Source organism: Penaeus monodon, chromosome 10 (assembly GCF_015228065.2).
Source record: "Penaeus monodon isolate SGIC_2016 chromosome 10, NSTDA_Pmon_1, whole genome shotgun sequence".
Lineage (NCBI taxonomy): Eukaryota > Metazoa > Arthropoda > Malacostraca > Decapoda > Penaeidae > Penaeus > Penaeus monodon.
Genome location: NC_051395.1, coordinates 31,524,341 through 31,546,840, shown reverse-complemented (window position 1 = coordinate 31,546,840; position 22,500 = coordinate 31,524,341). Strand labels below are relative to the sequence as shown.

Sequence of the window (22,500 nt, the reverse complement as noted above, 5' to 3'; positions counted from 1 at the left end):
AATCCATAACTTTATAATATAGAAAGAAGAAAGGAAACAAAATACAGAATGATATACAAATTTAAGAACAAAGAGCTTTAAAAAGGCAAACAACCACATTAATGTTAATAATAATGATAAAGAAACATTTCAACCCTGAACTTTGTCACCCTGACTTTATGAAAAAGAGCAGAGGCCATGTGTGTGTGGGGGGGAGGGAGGGTGGTATACAAGATAACATATGTGCTCCCATGCAAACATGCCTGCTGAAGATAAGATAAGGGAACTCCAGCTGAGACACTATTTACGTCATTAATACTCAGACCGGGATGTTATTTATCAATCACATACCTTTTCTGATATTATCGTTGCTATTCACGATGTCATGAACAATTAAATACAGGAACACAGTCATATACACAAGTATATATTCTAAGATAACATTATACACAACCCCATGTTATATATACAAAAGCTAAAATCAATAACAAAAATATAGCATTGAAAAACGTACACCTAACATGACAAAGCAACTAAAACTTACTCTCTTTTGCATAAAAGCAACTACTAGAATGTGTGTTTTGTATTTCTAATAACAAGGTGATCATGATACCCTTCATTGTTATTTGTACTTGGTTAGCTTTGTATTTGTCTTTCTTGGCTCAATTCTCCCTAGTTTCCTGAAACATCAGTCATTTAATGTGTCTGAACACATAATAAAGGATTGCCAAAGGTCCTGAAATAGTCTAGTAGCACACCTTTGGTCCTTCTTATTAGAGAACTTGTTGCTAGGTATCTTATACATTTTAGAATTTCAGAAGATGTTTTCTAGATTTTCACATATGTATTCAATCTCCCACAAAGACCCACAAAGTAGTGTATTTGTTTACTCTCTTTTCGGTCGGACTAGATTTTATGTTATTTACAGCGTGAAGTCTAAGTGGAGGACTTTGAGTTTGTAAGGATTCTCCTCTTTACATTCCTTCTAGTTTCGCGTCCTCTGCCTCCTCCTACCCTCCCTCTCTCATGATTCGTGTCATGCAAACTACCTTGCTATACACCTTATGCAATTATTCATCTACGCAATCCAAATTTTCCACGATAATAAAACGAAATAAAGTTTGTTTAAGCCAACTCTATCGAAGACTTCTCATTGTTTATCTTTCTTTTTCCTTCCTCACCTGTACCCTGGGGTCGAGTTGCTCCTCCTCGACGGCTGCCATGGCGCTGGGGAGTAGCCTCGCGGATCACCTTTTACGACGAGTTCATGGCAGCGAGAGCAGGAGCAAAAGCAGGAAAAGCGAGACCAACTGTCGCGTTTCTTTCTTTTTCTCTCTCTCTCTCTCTCTATCTCTCTCTCTCTCTCTCCTTATCAATGGCAATAGACGACTGAGTCAAATATTCAACTTCCTCACAACAGTCCACTAAATTACAAAAGCTTAGCGTAAAATATTCTTTAAAGAGATCAAAAGCTCTTTAAGGAATATAATCTTCTTTCTAAAGAGATTCGGAATCTGATAATCTCTCTCCTTCTCCTAAGTTTGTCAATGGCAATAGACGACTGAGTCAAATATTCCACTTCCTCACAACAGGCCACTAATAAAAAAAGCCAAGCGCAAAACCCTATTTTAGAAGACTAAATGCAACTTAAAGAATCTAATCTTCTTTTTAGTGGGATCAGATTCGGGATGACTCATCCGTGCAAAATTTTCCCAAGAAATTACAAAAGTGTGTCATGTATGAATTTTGCGTCTTATTATGCTGATTTGTATAAAATAGGCGCTATGCTCGATAGTATTTTTCCCTGAAAAAAAATTAGCTAAATGATTTTTGAAATTCTTTCGACTTCAAGAAGCGACAGGAATACCTAGAATCCCAACTTGACCTACGCATCATCCTAATCCCCAAAGATCCAGGAAGTCCACCTAACCCAGACACACAACTTCCCAGACCCTTCAAAACCTCCCCAAACCCTTCACAGTTTACCCCAAATCCCTTTTTAAACCCCGAAACCCCCCGTATAACCCGTTAAAAAGTGTCGGTTTTTAATCTGTCATCGCTCGTCATTTGTTACATCCGGGACCCGCTGTTCCGACGCATGCGCAGAACCCGTGTTTCCTCAACCTCAACTTTGCCACCAACTTCAGTCCTTATTTTAGTTGTAAGTTTCATTCTTTTGATGGGTTCCTCGGGCTTTTAAACCTGTTAAGAAGGTAGTTTGATCTCTCATCTATCATAGAGATGGGGAATAAAGAGCCTGGGACGCACATCGAGGCATAAATAAGAGCAAATATGTCGATATGTCTTGAGTTGTCTCCCCTTTTCCCAGTTAAAGTCCGGTTGACATCAATGTAAATTTTCATGCAATAGAAAGACGTCATGAAGGAGATCATAAGCCCGATTGGCCCAGTTGATCATGGCATAATTTTTGGAATAGGTCTCGAAAGGTTAATTGGGAGAGGAGAGACGTTCGAGCCCCAATTACGGCAGTTGAAGGTCACTCCTAAAGGGAAGGAAAGAAACAAAAATGTACGACTCGTATATCCCCCTTTTATTTGCCTATGCTCTGAATTAGGCCTCGGTTCACTCAAGTTTGATGTATTTGGGGCGAGATAGATGGGTATGACGTGACGCAAGGTGGTGAAAACGCCTGAATGTTTAGTATGTATGTATTAATTACCTTTTGTTGTGGTGAAAGCTGGTTGGTCGAGAATCAGCTGTTAATTTTGTTTACAATGAACCCGAGCACAAAACCGAATCAGAATAAAAAAATTATCCAAACCAGACCATCTTAGGGTCTTATGAACTAGAGTTTTGTGCTGATTTGGTAGGAATGGATATGGAATTGAGACAAAGCTGTTCTTTTAACAAAAAATGTACATGTTTGTTTATGTTGTATAGTGTTCCTTTTTAACTTTTTTTTTTTTTTTTTTTCAGTCACAAGTGGAAGTTTAAGTGTGAATAGGGATTTTAGATTTGTTATTTACCTATGATGGTAGTAAACAAAGAAATTGTTGAATGTTGGAAATCACTGATAAAAACGTCATTTGTGATACATATATTTCCTTAACTATCTTGTGTCGCACACAGACATAATTAGATGTGTGTATACATTAACAAATACATATGAGCTTATACTCACTTGCAAACATAAGTACCATCAAAAGTAAAAAAAAATGTGCATAATCTTAAGTGTAATTACAAATACACATGTACCCAAAAACTTGCAAACATATACAAACATAACAACATATATATACACACACACAAAATATGAATACACATACCCAAATACAAGTATAGATCCATAACCCACACACTGAGACACAAATGTACACATCCACACATTGACTTAATGAAATGCACACGCCCACATACTGCACTTTTAACTGCACACACCAACACAGTCCTAAATTCATGATGTAAAATAACCCAAAAAAGACACTCAAACACAAAGAAATACAAGGTGTAGACAAATACACATGAGTGTATAGGTATGCTGTATGGAACACACTCGAGAAACAAAAGACAAAGGAAACTGTAGCTGTGCATATACAAAAGATCATAGACACACATGGAGATATAGATATAAATACAGACATACATGCATAGAAACATATGCAGACAAAGAAAATTCTCTGTATATTTGGTTATATTGAAGAACAGTGATAATAGTGTTGCATAGTTAGCAGGTTTAGTAGTCTGAGAAGTTCAGTTACTGAAATAGTACTTCACTTTTGAGTTCTAGAAAAAAAAAAATGAGAGAGAGAGAGAGAGATAGGAAAGGCATTACTTCATGTTTATTTACGTAAACCAGATTAGATTTGTTTGTTCATCTTCTGATCATGAAGAGAATTATTGGAGTAGTTTTAATGAGTCATTTGTTTATGTTGACCAAAAGTTAACAATAAGTCATCACTTGTAGTCAGGAGGGAATCAGTAATTACTTTACACAAAAATAATAACAAGCAGATTATTTATTTATTGGGAATATCATAGATCTTAGATGATATCCAGTTGTATGTGTTGTATTGATTTAGTATTATAAGAAAGGAGTAAATTTTATCAAGTAGAACGGGGCTATACCCCTTCATTTGTAAAAAATATCTATTTTGTGCTTTTCATAAGCTTTGTTTATCTTTGTGTCTTTGATTTTTCATGGTAAATAGAACTTATCAGATGATTTCTATTATCGTTATTTTATTCAGCTGTTCAAGATATCGGATTTTGATTTACCATAACACTTCCTTATTTCATGATGATTACCTTGTTCCATTTGGCACATTCCTTGTTATGGTGTACATGTTTTGGATGACATAGGTAACTTGGTCAAATGTAGGTCAGACTAGGATTTAACATCTAAAGTAAATACTTACATTTTCTGAAAGTGCTGGAGAAACTGGATATTAATAATATAAAAGGAGTGTTGTAACATTAACAGGTATGAATTATATGGTCTTTTAAAAGTATTTTTACTTGATATATTTGATATTTGTATTACTTGTGTAGCATTTGTTTAGGGGCATCTTACAATATTTTGCATTTTGTATATATTAGGGATAATATAAAAGTTTTCTGTTACTGATGCTTTTGTACAAGAAAATTATTATTTTATTTAATGATTTTGATTATTAGATACGTTATCTTATAATTGTGCATAATTGAAGATCATTTGGTAGTAAGTTTAACTTCACAATATATAAAAGATTTTCCTGATCTGATTTTATGGTCTAATGAAATTATATATACAAAGAACTATTTTGTCAAAATATATATATATATATATATATATATATATATATATATATATATATATATATATATATACACATATACAGTGGAATTATTTTACTCACATTTTGATAGTGTTATTTGTTTTCAATAATAAAATGTTAATCTTAAGGCCATCTTATGACTGCTAAGCTATTTTATTCGTTTGTTTCTGTTTCAGGTGATCCACTATCGGATATAGGATCAACTTTAAAAAATGTCGGTGCTAAACTTAAGTGAGGATATGGTGGAGTGCCCACTGTGTATGGAGCCGTTGGAGATGGATGACCTAAACTTCTTCCCGTGTACGTGCGGGTACCAAATATGTCGGTTCTGTTGGCATCGGATCCGGACAGATGAGAATGGTCTCTGTCCTGCCTGTCGGAAGGCCTACCCTGAAAACCCTGCAGACTTCAAGCCCTTATCGCATGAAGAGTGTGTATCTTATAATTCTTTTTTATGTTTGTTAATCTTGGTATTTAATTTGTTTATTTGTTTCAAAATATTGAAGTGTGTTTATGATGTGATAGTAATGCAGTTTTTAAAGAGTTGTATTTGGGAGTCATATTACTTAGCATATTATTATTATTATTATTATTATATTTTTTCTTTCTTTTTCCTTTCTTTTCTTGCTTGCTCATGATTTTATTTTCATATCAATTAGTAGGCCAACACTGCCCATATATTGCTAGTCTGAGAACTGTCAAAAAAAGAAGAAAAAAGGTTTATATAGATTAGTGGTATCTAACTATTTTAATCCTTTAGAAGTACCTGAGTGATCAAAGGAAAAAACTGGGTTGTACCTTTTTTGTATGATATATAAAATTCTTAAAGCAAAATAACATGCTGCCAAAATCAAGTAAGTATAACTTGCATCACTTTCTTTCAGGCTGCAGCGAATAAGGCAGGAGAAGCGTCAAAAGGATGCGCAACGTAAGCAAAAGGTGACGGAGAACCGAAAACACCTCGCCAATGTCCGTGTGGTGCAGAAGAACCTCGTGTTTGTGGTTGGTCTCTCTACGCGGCTAGCAGATGCGGAGGTGATTTGCTTTCTTATTTGAGTATAGAAGAGAAATGCATTCTTCATTTACTCATCCCACATTATATGCAGAACTTTCTCTCTTTGGCTTGTTTTCCTCCAGAAATGTTTCCATAGAGAATATAAGATCTAGCTGTGGCTGCATTAAACCTTTGTACTAAAAATCTAAAATAACTTATGAAACCTCAGTTCCTTTAGAATGATCAAGTGCATTTGTGTTACTCTACAGTCAGATCAGAGGTTCCTTTTCATGGGTGCCTTATTACTATATTTTACAAGGTCATAAAGCAGACTGTATCTCAAAAACAACCATGTTGATTAGCTATCAGGAGTGGCATCAGTTTTGTAGCATCAATGATATGCAAATATTTTTCCTCATGGGATAAACACTCGCACCTGCAAAGTCACAGTTTGTGTACATTATCCAAAACAAGGATATGTTCTCATGGACTGTTTGCCAAGCAGGTCTGATTCCAAGAAATCAGAGTAAGCTATAAAAAAAAAAAAAAAAAAAAATTGCACAGCTATAAGAATAGCACAGAAACTTAACCCATTCCTGACGGGTGGTTCGTAACGAACATGCCATGGCATCGCGGGATATCTCTTGGGCATGTATAGTTATATGCTGGTGGATGTATGTAGATGCCATGACTTATTTTTTGTTGCAAATCACGGCAAAATATTATTTTTCTGCCACTGAAGTGTTGATTAAGATTCGTTTTTAACACTTTCTCATTTTTTTACTATGCAAAAAAAAAAATGCAACAAACGACCATTTCATCTCCATGATGCCACAACACTGCTTATTTATTCCGACTCTACGACTGTATAATGATACAACTAGGAGTCCGATATAAAACAAAATCACCCTTCAGTCTCGATTTATCAGGATTCTGGCAATAGGACTTTAGAAAGATGAAAAGTGAAAGTACAACATATATGCGTAGTATTTACAAAGAAACTGCATGGTATGCTGGTATTTGGCAATGAGTGGTCGCGCATGCTAGGCGACGATATAAGCCCCCGGCAGCGGGGCCCGGGCCACTATGAATACTACCCATCGGGAAAGGGTTAATGAACATATAGAAGAACAATGTTTTAACAACTATACCCATCATTTCCCGCATGAAAAACAGGTTATCAATCTGTTTGCATCAGATACAGTAAATAATCCAGAGAAAAGGACATCCAGTACTTGGAAATCTTTGTAAGTGGAATTTAAAAAAAAAAATCTTTTACCAATATCCTCACTCATTTCCATGAGTTGATGAGTTGATAGTCATGGCTGCTGCAGACCTATATATATATATATATGGTTTTCCAGAATAGATTTGCTCAGCCCTTCCCTCCACAGACGACCCTCAACCGAGTGGTGAAGAAGAGTGATGAGCCACTGATTCCTCTTTCTGCCCAAACTCTATCATCCACTCTCCACTTCACTCAAAACTAGTATTTCTATGTATAATATGCAATATTTATCAGTTCAGTAAACATGTATGGGTATTTTACAACCTGCCTTTTGTAGATGGTAGCTTTTTATATGCAATTTTCATCCTCCCCTCCACCTCCACGCAAAACAAGTTCCCGATTCTCTACTAATCTGTATTGTCTTTTTTTGTCAATAAATTTATTTATCTATTTGTTGATATCTGTTACTCAGTCGGCCAGTTATTATTTATTTACATTAATATTTTGTACGTGTGTGTGTGTGCGTGTGTGTGTGTGTGTGTTTGTGTGTGTGTGTGTGTGAGTTGTGTGTGTGTATATTATATTAAATATATATATATATATAATCATATATCTATCTATATAGGATACTATAATACGATATATTATATATATATATATATACATAATATATACATATAGTTATATATAATATGTACATATATAGATACATATCTATAGATTATAGTTACATATATATATACATATATATTATTAATAATATAATATTATATAATAATATTATATATAATATATAAATATTATATTTATAAATAAAGTTCTATAAGAAATAATAAAAATAATATAGTATATAATATAGAAATAATAATATTATATAAATAAGATATATATAGATTTTTTAAAATATATATATAAATGATTATTTTAATATAAAATATAAGGAAATAGTATAATAAAATTATATATATATGTTTTAATAATATAATATAAATTATATTAAAATATAGATATATTATATATATATATAGATATATATATATAAATTATATTAAAAAATATAATTTTATTATATATATATAATATTATATAGAATATTTATATAGTATATATATATTATATATAATATAATTTAGATGGATATATATATAATTTTAGTATATTTTATATAATATATAATATTATAGATATATATTAATATTTTTATATATATATATTATATAAAATAATATATGTATATATAGTATTTTATTTTTATATATAACATATATATATAATATATATATATAATATAATAAAATTACTATATTTATATTTTATATAATATATATATAATATATAAATTATATATGATATATATTATTATATTATATTATATATATTTAAAATTAGTAAAAAAAAAAAAAAAAAAAAATTTTTTTTTTTTTTTTTTTTTTTTTTTTTTTTTTTTTTTTTTTTTTTTTTTTTTTTTTTTTTAAATATAAAAAATATATAAAAAAAAAAAAAAAAAAAAAAAAAAAAAAAAAAAAAAAAAAAAAAAAAAAAAAAAAAAAAAAAAAAAAAAAAAAAAAAAAATTTTTTTTTTTTTTTTTTTTTTTTTTTTTTTTTTTTTTTTTTTTTTTTTTTTTTTTTTTTTTTTTTTTTTTTTTTTTTTTTTTTTTTTTTTTTTTTTTTTTTTATTTATAATTATTTATATATATATATATTTTATTATATTAATTATATTTTATTATATTATATTATATTTATTTATAATAATATATAATATATATTATTTTAAAATATAATTAAAATAAAATATGTATTATTATAAGATATTAATAAAATAAATTTTAAAATTTTTAATATTATTTTATTTTTTATAATATTTATTTTAAAATTTTAAAATTAAAATTATTATTTTATATAAAAATTTATAAAATTAAATTGTATATTATATATTAATTTTTTTTATATATATATAATATTAAAAAATTATTTTATTAAATATTTAAAATTTATTAATCTATTTTATTTTAATTATATTATATATATTGTTAAAATATTATATTATATATTATATTAAAATTATTTTTTATTTTTAAATAATTTATATAAATAAAATATATATTATAATATTAATATATATTATCTATTTTTTTAAAATTTAAAATTTTAATTATTTATTATTTATATATAAAATAATATATATATATAAAAATTTTAAATTTAAAAAATTTTTAAATTAATTTTTATATATTTATATTTTAAAAATTTAATAATATATTTATAAATTTATATAAATATATTATATTATATTAAAAATAATATTTTTATATATATTTATTAAAATTTAAATTTTATTTTCCATATATATAATATTATTATTTATTATAATTTTTATTTATATTTTATAATTTAAAATTTATATTTTATTAATATAAAAAATTTATTGTTTATTTTAAAAATTTATATTATATTATTATAAAAAATATTTTATTTTTTTTTTAAATTATTTTATTTATAATTTATATTTTTAATATTATATATATTTTATTATTAAAATATTTTATAATATTTATTATTTATATATATAATAATATAGGATATAAAATAATATAAATTATATTATAATATAAATATTCATTTTTAATATATTTTATAAAAATGATATTTTATAATGTATAAATAAAAAATATATATATATTTTATAATTTTTTAAATATATAATATATATTAAAAAGATAATATATAGTATATAGATATATATTTATATAAATATTTATATATTTAATTTTAAAAAAATATAATAATATATATATATTAATATATTATATATATTATAGATTTATAATATTTAAATATATATTTTTTTTTTATAAATTAAAAAATTATATAATATTTATATATAAAAAATATTTATTAAAAAAATTATATAATTATTTAATATATATTTTTTTAATAAAAATTTTATTTATTATATTAAAATAAAAAATTTTTTTTTAAAAAAAATATATAAAAATTTTAAAAATATATATAAAAAATTAAATATATATATTTAAAAAATTTAAAAATTTTGTATAAGTATAAATAAAAAAATTAAAATTAAAAATTAAATATTTTTTTTTAAAAAAAAGGGAGGAAATTTTTAAATTTATCTTTATATATAATATTTTATAAAAATTAAATATAATATTATTTATAATAATATTAAAAAAATATATTATTTAAATATATATTTTTTTTTTATAAATTTTTTTAAAATATAAAATAATATTTATATAAATATAATAAAAATATATATATTTTAAAAAAAATATATCTTTTTAATATATTATAATTATTATATATTTATAAATAATATATTTATAAAATTGTTTTTTTTTGGGTTTTTTCTTTTTTATTTTATTTTAAAAATTTTTAAAACAGATAAATTAGAAAATTATTTTATTTAAAATTTTTTTTTTATATATATTTTTTTTAAATTTTATTTTAATTATTATAATATATTTATTTTATTATAATTATATAAATTTATATATTATTTAAAATATATTATATATTATATTATTTTTTATTATTTTAAAATTTAAAATATATTTTTTATTTTTTTAAAAATTTTTTTTTTTTTTTTTTTTTTTTTTTTTTTTTTTTTTAATTAAAAAAAATTTTTAATTTAAAAAATTTTATATATAAAATTTTTTATATTTTTTATTTATGAAAAAAATAAAAAATATTTTTAAAAATTTTGTTTTTATATTATTAATTTTTTTAAATTAATTATATATATATTTTTAAAAAATATTTATTATTTTATTAAATTATATTTTAAAATTATTTTATTATTATGTTAATCATTTATTATTTTTTATTATTTTAAATTTATTTTTATTTAAAAATTTATTTATTTTTTTTTTTTTTTTTTTTTTATATAAATTATTTATTATAATTAAAATTTTTTTCAAATAAAAAATTTTTTAAAAAAAAATTTATTTTTTTTTTAAATATAAAATTTTTTAAATATATAATATATTAATATTATAAATAAAAATTAATATATATTATTTATATAATATTTTAATATTTATATTTTTTTTTTTAAAAATTTTTTATTTTTTTAAAATTTTATATAATTTTAATTTATAAATATAAAAAAATATTTTTATTTTATATAAAAAAATTTTTTTTTCATATAAAAAAATTTATATATATATAAAAATAAAAAAATATATATATTTTATATATTTTTATATTTTTATATGTAAAATTTAAAAATATAAAAAATTTTTTTAAAAAATAAAATTTTTAATATTTTATTATTTATTATATAAATATAAAATTTTAAAATATTATATTTATAATAAAAAATATAATAATATAATTAAAAAATATATATAAATTAAATTATTAAAAATATATATTTATATTTTATATAATATTAATTTAAATAAATTATATTAAATAAAAATTTTATTATAATTTTTAATATATAATATATATATATTAAAATATATATATTTTTATATATAATATTTTTTAATAGAAATAATTTTTAATATAATATATTTATTAAAAATTAAATAAAAATTTAAAATATATATATATAATATAGTTTTTTAATTATATTTTAAATTATAATTTTTTAATAATATATTTAAATATTTAATAATATATTTAAAATATTATTAAATTTATTTATAAAATTTTATATATTATATATTATATTAATTATTTTAATATAAAAATATAATAATAATAATATAATTTTTTTTTAATAATATATTTATATTTAATTTTTATTTTATATAATATATTTTATTTATAATTATTTTATAATATAATTAGATATATATTAATATTTAAAAAAATATAAAAAAAATATTATTATATAATATAATATATATTTTATAATATAAATATTATAATTTTATATTAAAATAATATTAAAAAAATATTATATTAAAAATTAATATATATATATTATAAATATATTAATTATAATATATTTTTAAAATTTTCAAAATTTTTAAAAAAAATTTTTAAAAAATTTTATATTATATGTTTTTATATATATTATATATATTTTAATTATATATATATTTTTAAATTAAAATTTTATTTTATATATATATATTAATATAATATTTTTATAAAAATTTTATATAAAATATATATATTTTAATTATTTATATTTTTAATAATTTTATATATTTAATTTTATATTTTTATATTTTATATATAATCTTATATATTATTATAATTTATATTATTATATATTATTTAAATTTTTTAAAATAATATATATATATTATTTTTATATAATATATATTTTAAAATTTTTATATATATATTTATATTTTTTAATATATTAATTTATTTTAAATTAAATAATTTAAAAATTTAATATATTTTTTTATAAAATATTTTTTTTTATATTGTTATTTAAATTATATATTTATTTTTGCTATTTTTTAAATTTTAATTTATTTTAATATTATTTTTTAAAATTTATTTTTTTATATATGTTATTTATATATATTATATTTTAAAAAAAATATATGTAATTATTATAATGTAATTTTTATATATATATGTATTTTTATTTAAATTTTATTTTTATTATATTATATTTTATCATATTTATATTTTTATATGATTTATATTTTATTAATATATATTATATTTAATATATATATATTATTTTTATATATAATATATTTTTAAATTTTTTATATTTTTATATTATATATAATATATATATATATATTATATTTATATATATTATATTTTATATATAAAATTATATATAATTTATTTTATTATTATATATATTATAAAAAAAAATAAATAATTTTATTATTTTAATAAAAAAAATATATATTATTATATATATATATATAAAAAATTTAAAATAAAATATATATTTATATATATATAAAATAATAAAAAAAATTTTATATTTATTTTTTTAATTATATAATTTATTTTATTTATTTATTTATTTTTTTAATATAAAAATATTATTATTTTTTTATTTATTATAATATATATATTTAATATATATTATATATATTTTTTATATTTTTATATATTTATTAGGGTTGTATATATATTTATATATGTATATGTTGATATATATATGTATATGTATGATATATATATGTATATGTTGATTATATATATGTATATGTATATATATATGTATATATGTATATAGTATTATGTATAATGTAAAATTATATATAAATGTATATGTATATATGTATATATATAAGTATATATATATATGTATATATATATATATATATATATTAATACACACACACACACACACACACACACAAATACACATATGAAGAGATATACACACTTATACATAAATAATTGCATCAGACCTTCGGACTAAGATTAATCTGTCATTCTCATCGTGTGCAGTATATGAAAATATAAGTTGCACAGTGCAATCTTCTTATAGCTGTACATGAATGGTAGACCTACATGACATTAACCCTTTCCTGATGGGTAGTATTCATAGTGGCCTGGGCCCCACTGCTGGGGGTTTATATCGTCACCCTAGCATGCGCGACTGCTCATGCCAAATACCAGCATCCCTTGCCGTTTCTTTGTAATACTAGGAGCATATGTTGTATTTTCAGTTATCATTATTTTCTAAAGTCTCTGTTTGCCATATTTTCTGATAAATCAAGACTGAAGGATATTTTTGTAGTTATATAGACTCCATAGTTGATCATTATTCGCTCTATAATCTGAATAAAGTAAGCAGTGCGTGGTATCATAAGTTGAAATCGTAGTTTTTTTTTTCTGCCACTATTTTGCCCTGATTGTAAAAAAAAAAAAATCATGGCATCTCCATACATACACCATGGCATGTACGTACATGCCCTCGGCAGATAGTCCAGTCATGCCATTGCATGTACGTACATCCCACCCGTCGGCAAAGGGTTAAGCACATCATGGCTTGTATGATATGACACCAAACTCTTAACAGCTAATGTTTGTATGTCGGTTGCCCCACTTCATTTGGTGTGGCAGTGGTTGGATCACTTGGATTAATCACAAGAGATAGGTATTTGGAAAGTAGCAGAAACAAACAAAATAACAACAAAAAAGTAGGCCTCTATAGTGTATTGTATATTATTCTTCTGTAGGAAATTAGATTAATGGGAATGGCCAGAGCTTAGAGGGACAAAATATTAGCTCAGTTGTGTTGTATTGTCCCACTCTTACCTTTATCTTTGTCATACTAGATTTGAAGTAAAATCTATAATGGGTGTATGTAGTACAAAATGTGGGAGTGATATGTTCCCCTATATACCCAGTGATGGCAATACATACCCTGGTGACTTCATTGATAATAAAGGATATCCAGTTGATGCTTGGTGGAAGCACCTAACCTGTTTAAAGAGTTCCTCTGGTCTAGGGATTAATAGCCAGAATCATGCTCATGATGGCAAGTTCGGGTCACCCCAGCCCACAGCCAAATTTTCCCATGATGGCCCGCCCCTCAAGCCTGGGTGATTAGGCAGCCTGCACCCACAGTGTTTATGAATGTACATTGTGTTATGGTACCTTGGGTTATAGCATTCATTCAGTGTTTTTAGTGCAATGTATATTTTCATGGCTGCCTCCACCATTCAGCATCATATATAAAAATTACTATATTGCTAATTCTTGCACTCTCAAAATATATAGTATCCCTTCTCTGGTCTCTTATGTGCTCTTTGTATACACCTCTGTCTGGTTGCTTTTCAGAATAGGTAGTCTTACATGATTATGGAGCTTGTACAGGCATTTAGTATTATAGGAGACTATAATACTAAATTTTCTGGCTTGAATTTCATAAGCATGTATCTTTTCAGTATCAGAAAGTTGCATTTTTTTTTTTTTTTTTTTTTTTTTTTTTTTTTTTTTTTTTTTTTTTTTTTTTTTTTTTTTTTTGAGCTACTTTGCTGCTAAACTGTTTTAAAAGCTTTATTAGTGACTCCTTCATCTCAGATAATATAGCTTATGATCATTCTTGATAAGTCATTTATATTCATATTTGTATGTTGAAATGTTGGTAAAAAAAAAACAGATTTTACTAATAAATTTCTTGTGTTTTTCTTCCAGACGTTAAAGAAACCAGATTACTTTGGGAAATTTGGAAAAATTCATAAAGTTGTTATAAACCACAGCACTAGTTATGCCGGGTCTCAGGTAAGGTTTTGCATGAATTTTGTTTTGCCCCCCACCACTCCCTTCTCTCTCTCTCTCTCTCTCTCTCTCTCTCTCTCTCTCTCTCTCTCTCTCTCTCTCTCTCTCTCTCTCTCTCTCTCTCTCTCTCTCTCTCTCTGTCTCTCTCTCGATCTCGATCTCGATCTCTCTCGAGCAAGTTTTTTAGTGCCTTATGCAAGTATGATAACACAGGAAAACAATGAGTAAAGGTCCAGCAATGATGAGAAGTATAATAGCAATATGTATTATTCCACTAATATAGTGAAATAGGAAACAAGTATAGTATATGATGAAAGGGTATTTTTTAAATTACAAGATCAGGAGTAGGTCTGCTGACTAAGTTTTTAGTCTTCTTGTTTTTATTAACAACCCCATAAAACCACAAGTCAACAACTTATCTGTCACCTCTACCTCTAATTCATTTCACAAAGGCAAATTTTGGTCTGTTTGTTACAAGACTGAAAAAAAAATTATCCTAATTCTCCATGCTTATGAGTAGAAATTAAGATAACCTTGATAACATAAAAAAAATTAAATGTATGTGATTGTAATAACATAGTAGAAGTGCAGTATCAAAATTAATATTTCATTCAATTCCATTTGCAACAACCAAAAAGGCAGGAAATATTATTGAATGATGTGCTTAGGGAGAGGGAGGAAGTAGGGAAATGGGAATGGGGTGTGGCTTAATGAGGAAGCATGCTAGATAGTACCAGATTAACCCTTTGTATTTGACTACATTTACCATCCATTGTAGTTTTTGTGAATTTCATTGCATATAGATGGTATCACAAGTACTCTCTTCCTTTTTTTATTTTATGTTAATGTTGATACTGCAATTTTTATAAAAATACTAACAGTAACAAAAGACAAGGAAAAGGGTAAACAGATGAGACAGGTAGGACTAATGATTAACTCCTTGGTGACCAAGTACCTCTAGAACCATGTATGTATAAACACAGTCATAAAACGAAAGTCACTATGGACATGGCATGTATGTCATGGTATCCCACCACAATGGTTAATTATTGGACACTACGTACATTCATCTCATTCATACTGAAAAAAGAAAAAGATCCTACCATTTTTGGCAATTTTCTTAAAATTATGGCCTGATAGTTATGAATTGATACCTGTACAATAAACCAGGGTTTGCCATGATCTTGGTAAATGGGACTATAGGGTTTAACCCATTGGATTCAGATGCTTCTCTGTCATCACATGGCCCAAAATACAGGCATTAGGCTTACTTGAATAAGCCTAATGACTGTAGGCCGGGCATGTGTGGGTGACAAGACTCAGTGTCTCCCTTTTGCAGTGTTCTCCTTTTCTGCAAAAACATTTAAATTTTGTGTTTGCCCTTATCCAATGTCTTATATTTGTAATTTGATTTGCTTTACCTAGATGGTAATAGACTGTTTTCCGTTGAGAGAGACTATATCATATCTCTAGGTAGTCAATAACTCAGTGCAATAATAATGACTAATTAACACTGTTATTTGTATCATTAAATTTTATTTACTTATTTATGTTATTTTATATATATATATATATATATATATATATATATATATATATATATATATATATATATATATATATATATATATATATATATATATTTCTTTTCTTTTCTTTTCTTTTTCTTCATAATTCTCTATTTTCTGTAATTTCTGTAATTTTCTGTAATGCCCACGGAGTCCAATCATCCTTCAAGAGCTCATGGCGAGTTATTTCTGTCACCTCAGCCTTCAGCAGAAATTCTCATGATGGCATGTTCCTGTCACCCGGCCCTCAACCAATTTTCCCAAGACAGCATATTCACATCACCCGCCCATCAAGCCAAATTTGTCTTGATGTGTTGGTCTTATCATCCACGTCATTAGGGTTAATGTTTAGCAGTGACTGCAGCTTTGACATCAGAGTGTTAGTTCAGGTTCTGGTGCTACAGCATGGGGCATGCTGTAATTCTGAACAGATCTGACATATATTGATTTTTTATTAAAGTGGAATACCTGCATCTGTGCTATACATAATCTAACCCAGCATAACCATATCACAAAGCTCTTATGTTATTCTTAATATCATCATTCTCCATCATCATTCGTCATTGTCATCCATCATGATCATCATGATTGTCATCATTGCCATCATCATCGTTATCATTAATCATCATCATCATCATCAATCATCATCAGTAATAATCATCATCAATAATAATCATATGGCCATTAAAACATATTATTGATAATATTTTTATTGACATGACTTTTATATCACTGGCTTGACATGAAAGAATAGAGGGAGAGGGATAGAGCCTTGAAGCAAAACAAACTTGTGCTATTCTAGGTGCATTTTCACTTGAAGACCTATGGTTACAATAACAATAAACAAACAGGGCAAGAGACAGAATGACAAAGGTAGAAAAACTAGAGGATTGGGTATGCTTGGGGGAGGAGAATTGAAAGTAAGGCTTTGTTCTCTCTATAATGTTATTGTACAAAATAGGTCTGATAAGTTTTGGTTAGAAGTATGGAACAGTCTGTCTGACTTGTCTCCCCCCCCCCCCCTTTCTTTCTTTCTTTCCTCCTCTGCTAATCCCCCCCCCCCCCTCTCATTCCCTGGTTGGAAATATCACAAGTGTCTTGCCTTGCTGAAATTAGGTTATTAATGAGAGATATTTATTTATTTTATTTATGTTTGTGAAGGGCAGACTTGCCAAATATGCAGGGAACGGGGGAAGGAGGAGGAGGGTGAGGTGCAGGTAAAGAAATGTTTACACCTGGTTGCCAAGTTTTACTTTGGCATCAGTCTGCAAGATCTGTCAAAGGTAAAATGTGTAGGTTCAGATGTTTCTTCTTATCAACCATTTGTATATTTGTGCTCCTTAGATGGCATTCCATTTGTGGCAAAATCCCTTTGGCTTTTGGTAATATAGAATATTATATGGGTTGAGGTTGCCAAACCTGGATATTGTTGCCTGCTGATTTTCTTCCGATTGAAGGAAGAACTCTCTCTCTCTCTCTCTCTCTCTCTCTCTCTCTCTCTCTCTCTCTCTCTCTCCTCCTTCCCTCCCTCCCTCCCTCCCTCCCTCCCTCCCTCCCTCCCTCCCTCCTCTCCCTCCCTCCCTCCCTCCCTCCCTCTCCAGTATTGTATTATGGCTGTTTTTATTGTTTCAGAAAGGTCTGTTGTCAAAATACAGAATTAGAGAACTCTGATTATTAATTGAGCAAAGTAAGAGAGAGATAACTATATACGCTTTGCCAAAATAATGTCAGAGAAGGACATACATAGTTGGAGATGAGGTTAGGTCCATTTAAGTGGTTATAGTGGGAAGTCTTGTTGACTTTGATTGAAAGATAGAGTAACATTTGTCATGTTATCCTCGAGGGAGAGGGTTATGCATAAGAATTTTTTACTTTTTTCATTTATGGTTGTATGCTTTAACTAAACCTCACAGTTAGCCCTTTGCCACCAAAAATTATATAGTTGAATGTAATTTTGTTTTATGAAATATGTTTACACAAGTTCTCAGCAAACACAAAGTCAATCATTAGACCTTGTGACCTCACCTGCTATCCACTTTGATTTTGGAAAAAAAATCCTTTTAACTAATGCTATTAATATCAGTGATGTTCATGTGAGAGTCATTTGTATAAAGACAATTAATAAACTCTCAGTGGGCATGGCATGTCATACATGCAACCCAAGGGGCATTGGGTTAATTTAGATCACCAGTACATATGGTATGATGTCTGTTATATAACACAGTTGGCTCTAATTTGATATCATGGTTAGGTTTATGAAAACCACTACCTTAACTGAAGTGATGTTTGGTGAAATTATTTTAATGGTTTGTTTTATACTTGTATTGTAACAAATGTTAAGTTTGCTTTCATTATATAAGTAAGACTATTAATCAAAAGGCTTTATATGACTATACCAAAGATTTGTTTATGTTTTACACATTTCTTTCCTTCTGTACCAAATTTTAATGTTTGTTCATAACCAGAGCTGAAGTGTTTAAAGCATAACAAGATATGTATATTTTACATAAAGAAGGTTCAATTTCATCTCTAAATGTTCACACAAATATTATTTGAAAATGAAATCTTAATTAACAGGGTCCAAGTGCATCAGCATACGTCACCTATCAGCGTGCAGAGGATGCACTTAGAGCTATCCAAGCTGTAAATAACATCCACGTGGATGGGCGGACGTTGAAGGCCTCCCTTGGTACCACCAAGTACTGCTCCCACTTCATGAAGAACCAGCAGTGCCCTAAACCAGACTGCATGTATCTTCATGAATTAGGTAATGAAAGGCTGATAGCAAAATTAATGAAGAAGTAGGTTCTTTTCTTTCTTGATATGAATATATGATAGATTATTGGATTGTAAACTCTCAAAGAGAAAGTTTTGTTTATATAAGTTTTCTTTGCTGGAGAAAATATGAAATTTACAAGTGATTGGTAACTAATCATTATTGTATCTCTGAAGTTTGTAGAGTTTTGAGCTACAAATTTGGTGTATGTCTGAAGAGGTGTTGTATATAACTAAAAATACCAGTTGAAATCCATTTGTTCATTGAATTGCCTCTGTTAATGATATATAAAGGATTTTCAACCTCAAAGCTTGTCTGTCCCACAGATGCAAAATGGGGCCTGATTGTCAGGTGTCACTAGGTTAAATTTTGGTTGGAGACATTAAAGAGCTCAGTTTTATACATCAAAAAAATTATATTTCATTGTCACGTAAAAGTGTCAGTGGAGCACAAATTAGAAGAAGAAAAAAGTTATCACAGTTATCCCTTGTTTGTGATTGAAAATGGTAGCAGCAGTGATAAACAAAACACAAACTTATTTCTGTTATATAAGACACTAAACTGTGTTTTTGGATGTACTTATCTATATGTATAAATAATAATAAAAAATGATACGCCAGGAGGTACAGTCCCACGGTGACTACTAGAAGTGGGAAGACATGACTACATGATTGCCTACAAGGGCTGTGGAGGTATGGGGATAGGTCATTGGTGTAGCTGAAGGAAACTTGCCAAATAGTACAAGGTGTCTCATTTATAGGGAAAAAAGTTTTGGGAGGAAATTCCACCATTTTTCAAGAGCCATTCTACTATCACATTTTTAAGCTGGGTAAAATGTTGGTAAATGTGCACTTATGATACAGCAGATATCAGGAAGGTTAGTACAAGGAGGAAGAGTGGTCTTAAATCTATATTCGTCTTTCAGGAGATGAATCGGCAAGCTTTACGAAGGAGGAGATGCAGCAGGGTAAACATCAAGAGTTTGAAAAGAAGCTTCAAGACCATTACTTAGGGATATCTTCGTCTGAAAAAAATAGGTTGGTGATGATGATATGCACTCTTCAAGTTTTTTAAATTTTGAGATTATTATTAGTTAAGGAAAGGGTATGAAAAGTTATACAATTTAATATTGTCAGTTAAATTAATGGGATTCAAATTGTTGTCTTCTGTTTACATTGATACTCTCTCTAATATTTTTGAAGAAGCCAGTCTGAATTTATATATATGATGGCCAATATACTAGGATTTTCAATATGAAAATCCTAGTTGACAACTGTTGAGCCTAAGCTCTGCCTCTTCAATGGCATCATTTATTGCAAATATTAAGGTTTTTTCTTTCTTTCTTTCTTGCTTGCTTGCTTGGTTTACTTGTATTTATTTTTTAGCATTGTCATTACTGAACCATTTTAGAGAAAACATACTGGAAAACCCTTACATAAAATATTGTACAGAAAAGGGGGCAGTTTAATATGTCATAGCATTTAGTTGATAATCATGCACTGTGAAATATTAGATGTAGCTAGATATATAATTATTTGTAAAATTTACATGGGATTGTTATCATTACCAAAAGTAAACAAAAGTTCCACTCTATTAACTGTGAAGACCGTGTTACATGCTATAAGTAATAATTTGTGGATACTCTAGGGTAAAAGTTGATTTCATATTTGGGTTTAATAGGTTAAATGGAAGTGTTGCCACCTGAGTTATTAATACCCTGGTTATGGTTTACATGCTGTTTTTTTTTTTACTTTGATTAACATTTTCCATGTACTTGACTAACCTTTTTTTTTTTTGAAGCTGAGGAAAAGAGAGTTGATTTTGTGGATAGACATCATTGATATTCAAATTACTGGTGATTTACTATTGCACACAGCACTGACTTTCCTCCTCTCTCCTTCCCTAGTAGCAGCAACCCAATACCTACACCACAACCAGCCACCTCAGGAAATACCACTTCAAGTTCTAGTAAGCGTTCAGCATTGGGTGGGGGTAAGGAGAATACGGCCCCAAAGGAACAGCCAGCGGCAGCCCTCACCCCAGATCCCGACTCAGGCGAGGCATGGCCTTCTCTCCACGCAATAGCCACCAAGAAAGTAAAAAATCCAAAGGCAGTAAAGGTGATAGAAGTAATGGCTCAACAAAACCACCGATACAGATGAGCATAATAATAAAAACAAAAGTAAGTATATTGTTTTATTTATTTGCTTATTTATTTTCCACCCATACCTTATAGGTATGGGGGGAAATAGATTATGTTGAAATAGTAATAATGAAAAATTTGCATTTGGTCTTTATATAGTCAGTATAACAAGAATGGTATATTGTATAAGAGTGAATGAATTAAAAAAAAAAAAGAAAATACTAATAATCTGTTTTATTTATTATTTATTTATTTATTTGAGTATTTATGATAAAGTTTGCATACCTGTTGATAGATCTTCATATTGCTTTTTTATTTACAAAATTACTTAATAAATGTTACTTTCCTGGCAGAGGAAATAAGGAAAGAGAAAGAGAAAGATCTAATAATGCAAGAAGCAGCAATGGCAGCAGTGCCAGCAGTAGCTGTAGCACTGTCAGCAACAGTAGCAGTAGCAGCAATAGCAGCACAAGTGGCAGTAGTAGCAGCTCAAGTAATGGTCTGGGAGTTGATATGGTGAACCACAGTGTGAGTCCTGTGGTGACATCATCTCCATCCTCAGCACATGAGAGCTGCACCTCATCTGCCTCAACAAGCGCACCCGCCCTTCATTTGAGATTACCCCCATCATCCCTCCATTCAACCTCCTCCCAGTTCCACACCATGGCTGCCGAGCCCCATGAGGGGGGAAAAAAAAAAAAAAAAAAAAAAAAAAAGACTGAGTTGATTTTGTGTGGATTAGACCATAAAAAAAAAAAAAAAAAAAAAAAAAAAAAAAAAAAAAAACCTGATATTCAATTACTTTGGTGAAAATTTATTTTATTGCAGCACACTAACTACAATTTTT

The 22,500-nt window shown here is 27.0% G+C and overlaps 2 protein-coding genes across 2 annotated transcripts in view; one reads left to right on the top strand and one right to left on the bottom strand.

Moving 5' to 3' along the window:
- Positions 1–1,490, bottom strand: part of LOC119577601 — an 11,716-nt gene extending 10,226 nt beyond the window's left edge. The window contains exon 1 of the mRNA XM_037925179.1: positions 1,161–1,490. Coding sequence (XP_037781107.1) covers positions 1,161–1,202 — 42 coding nt within the window. The 5' untranslated portion in view covers positions 1,203–1,490. The remainder of the gene's footprint in view (positions 1–1,160) is intronic.
- Positions 1,491–2,005: 515 nt separating this feature from the next.
- LOC119577599 (probable serine/threonine-protein kinase DDB_G0267686) overlaps positions 2,006–22,500 on the top strand; it is a 27,417-nt gene continuing 6,922 nt past the window's right edge. Inside the window, exons 1-8 of the mRNA XM_037925178.1 lie at positions 2,006–2,140; positions 4,931–5,184; positions 5,639–5,789; positions 15,083–15,169; positions 19,312–19,501; positions 20,436–20,547; positions 21,417–21,668; positions 22,007–22,181. Of these exons, the coding sequence (XP_037781106.1) occupies positions 4,967–5,184; positions 5,639–5,789; positions 15,083–15,169; positions 19,312–19,501; positions 20,436–20,547; positions 21,417–21,668; positions 22,007–22,181 (1,185 nt within the window). The 5' untranslated portion in view covers positions 2,006–2,140; positions 4,931–4,966. The remainder of the gene's footprint in view (positions 2,141–4,930; positions 5,185–5,638; positions 5,790–15,082; positions 15,170–19,311; positions 19,502–20,435; positions 20,548–21,416; positions 21,669–22,006; positions 22,182–22,500) is intronic.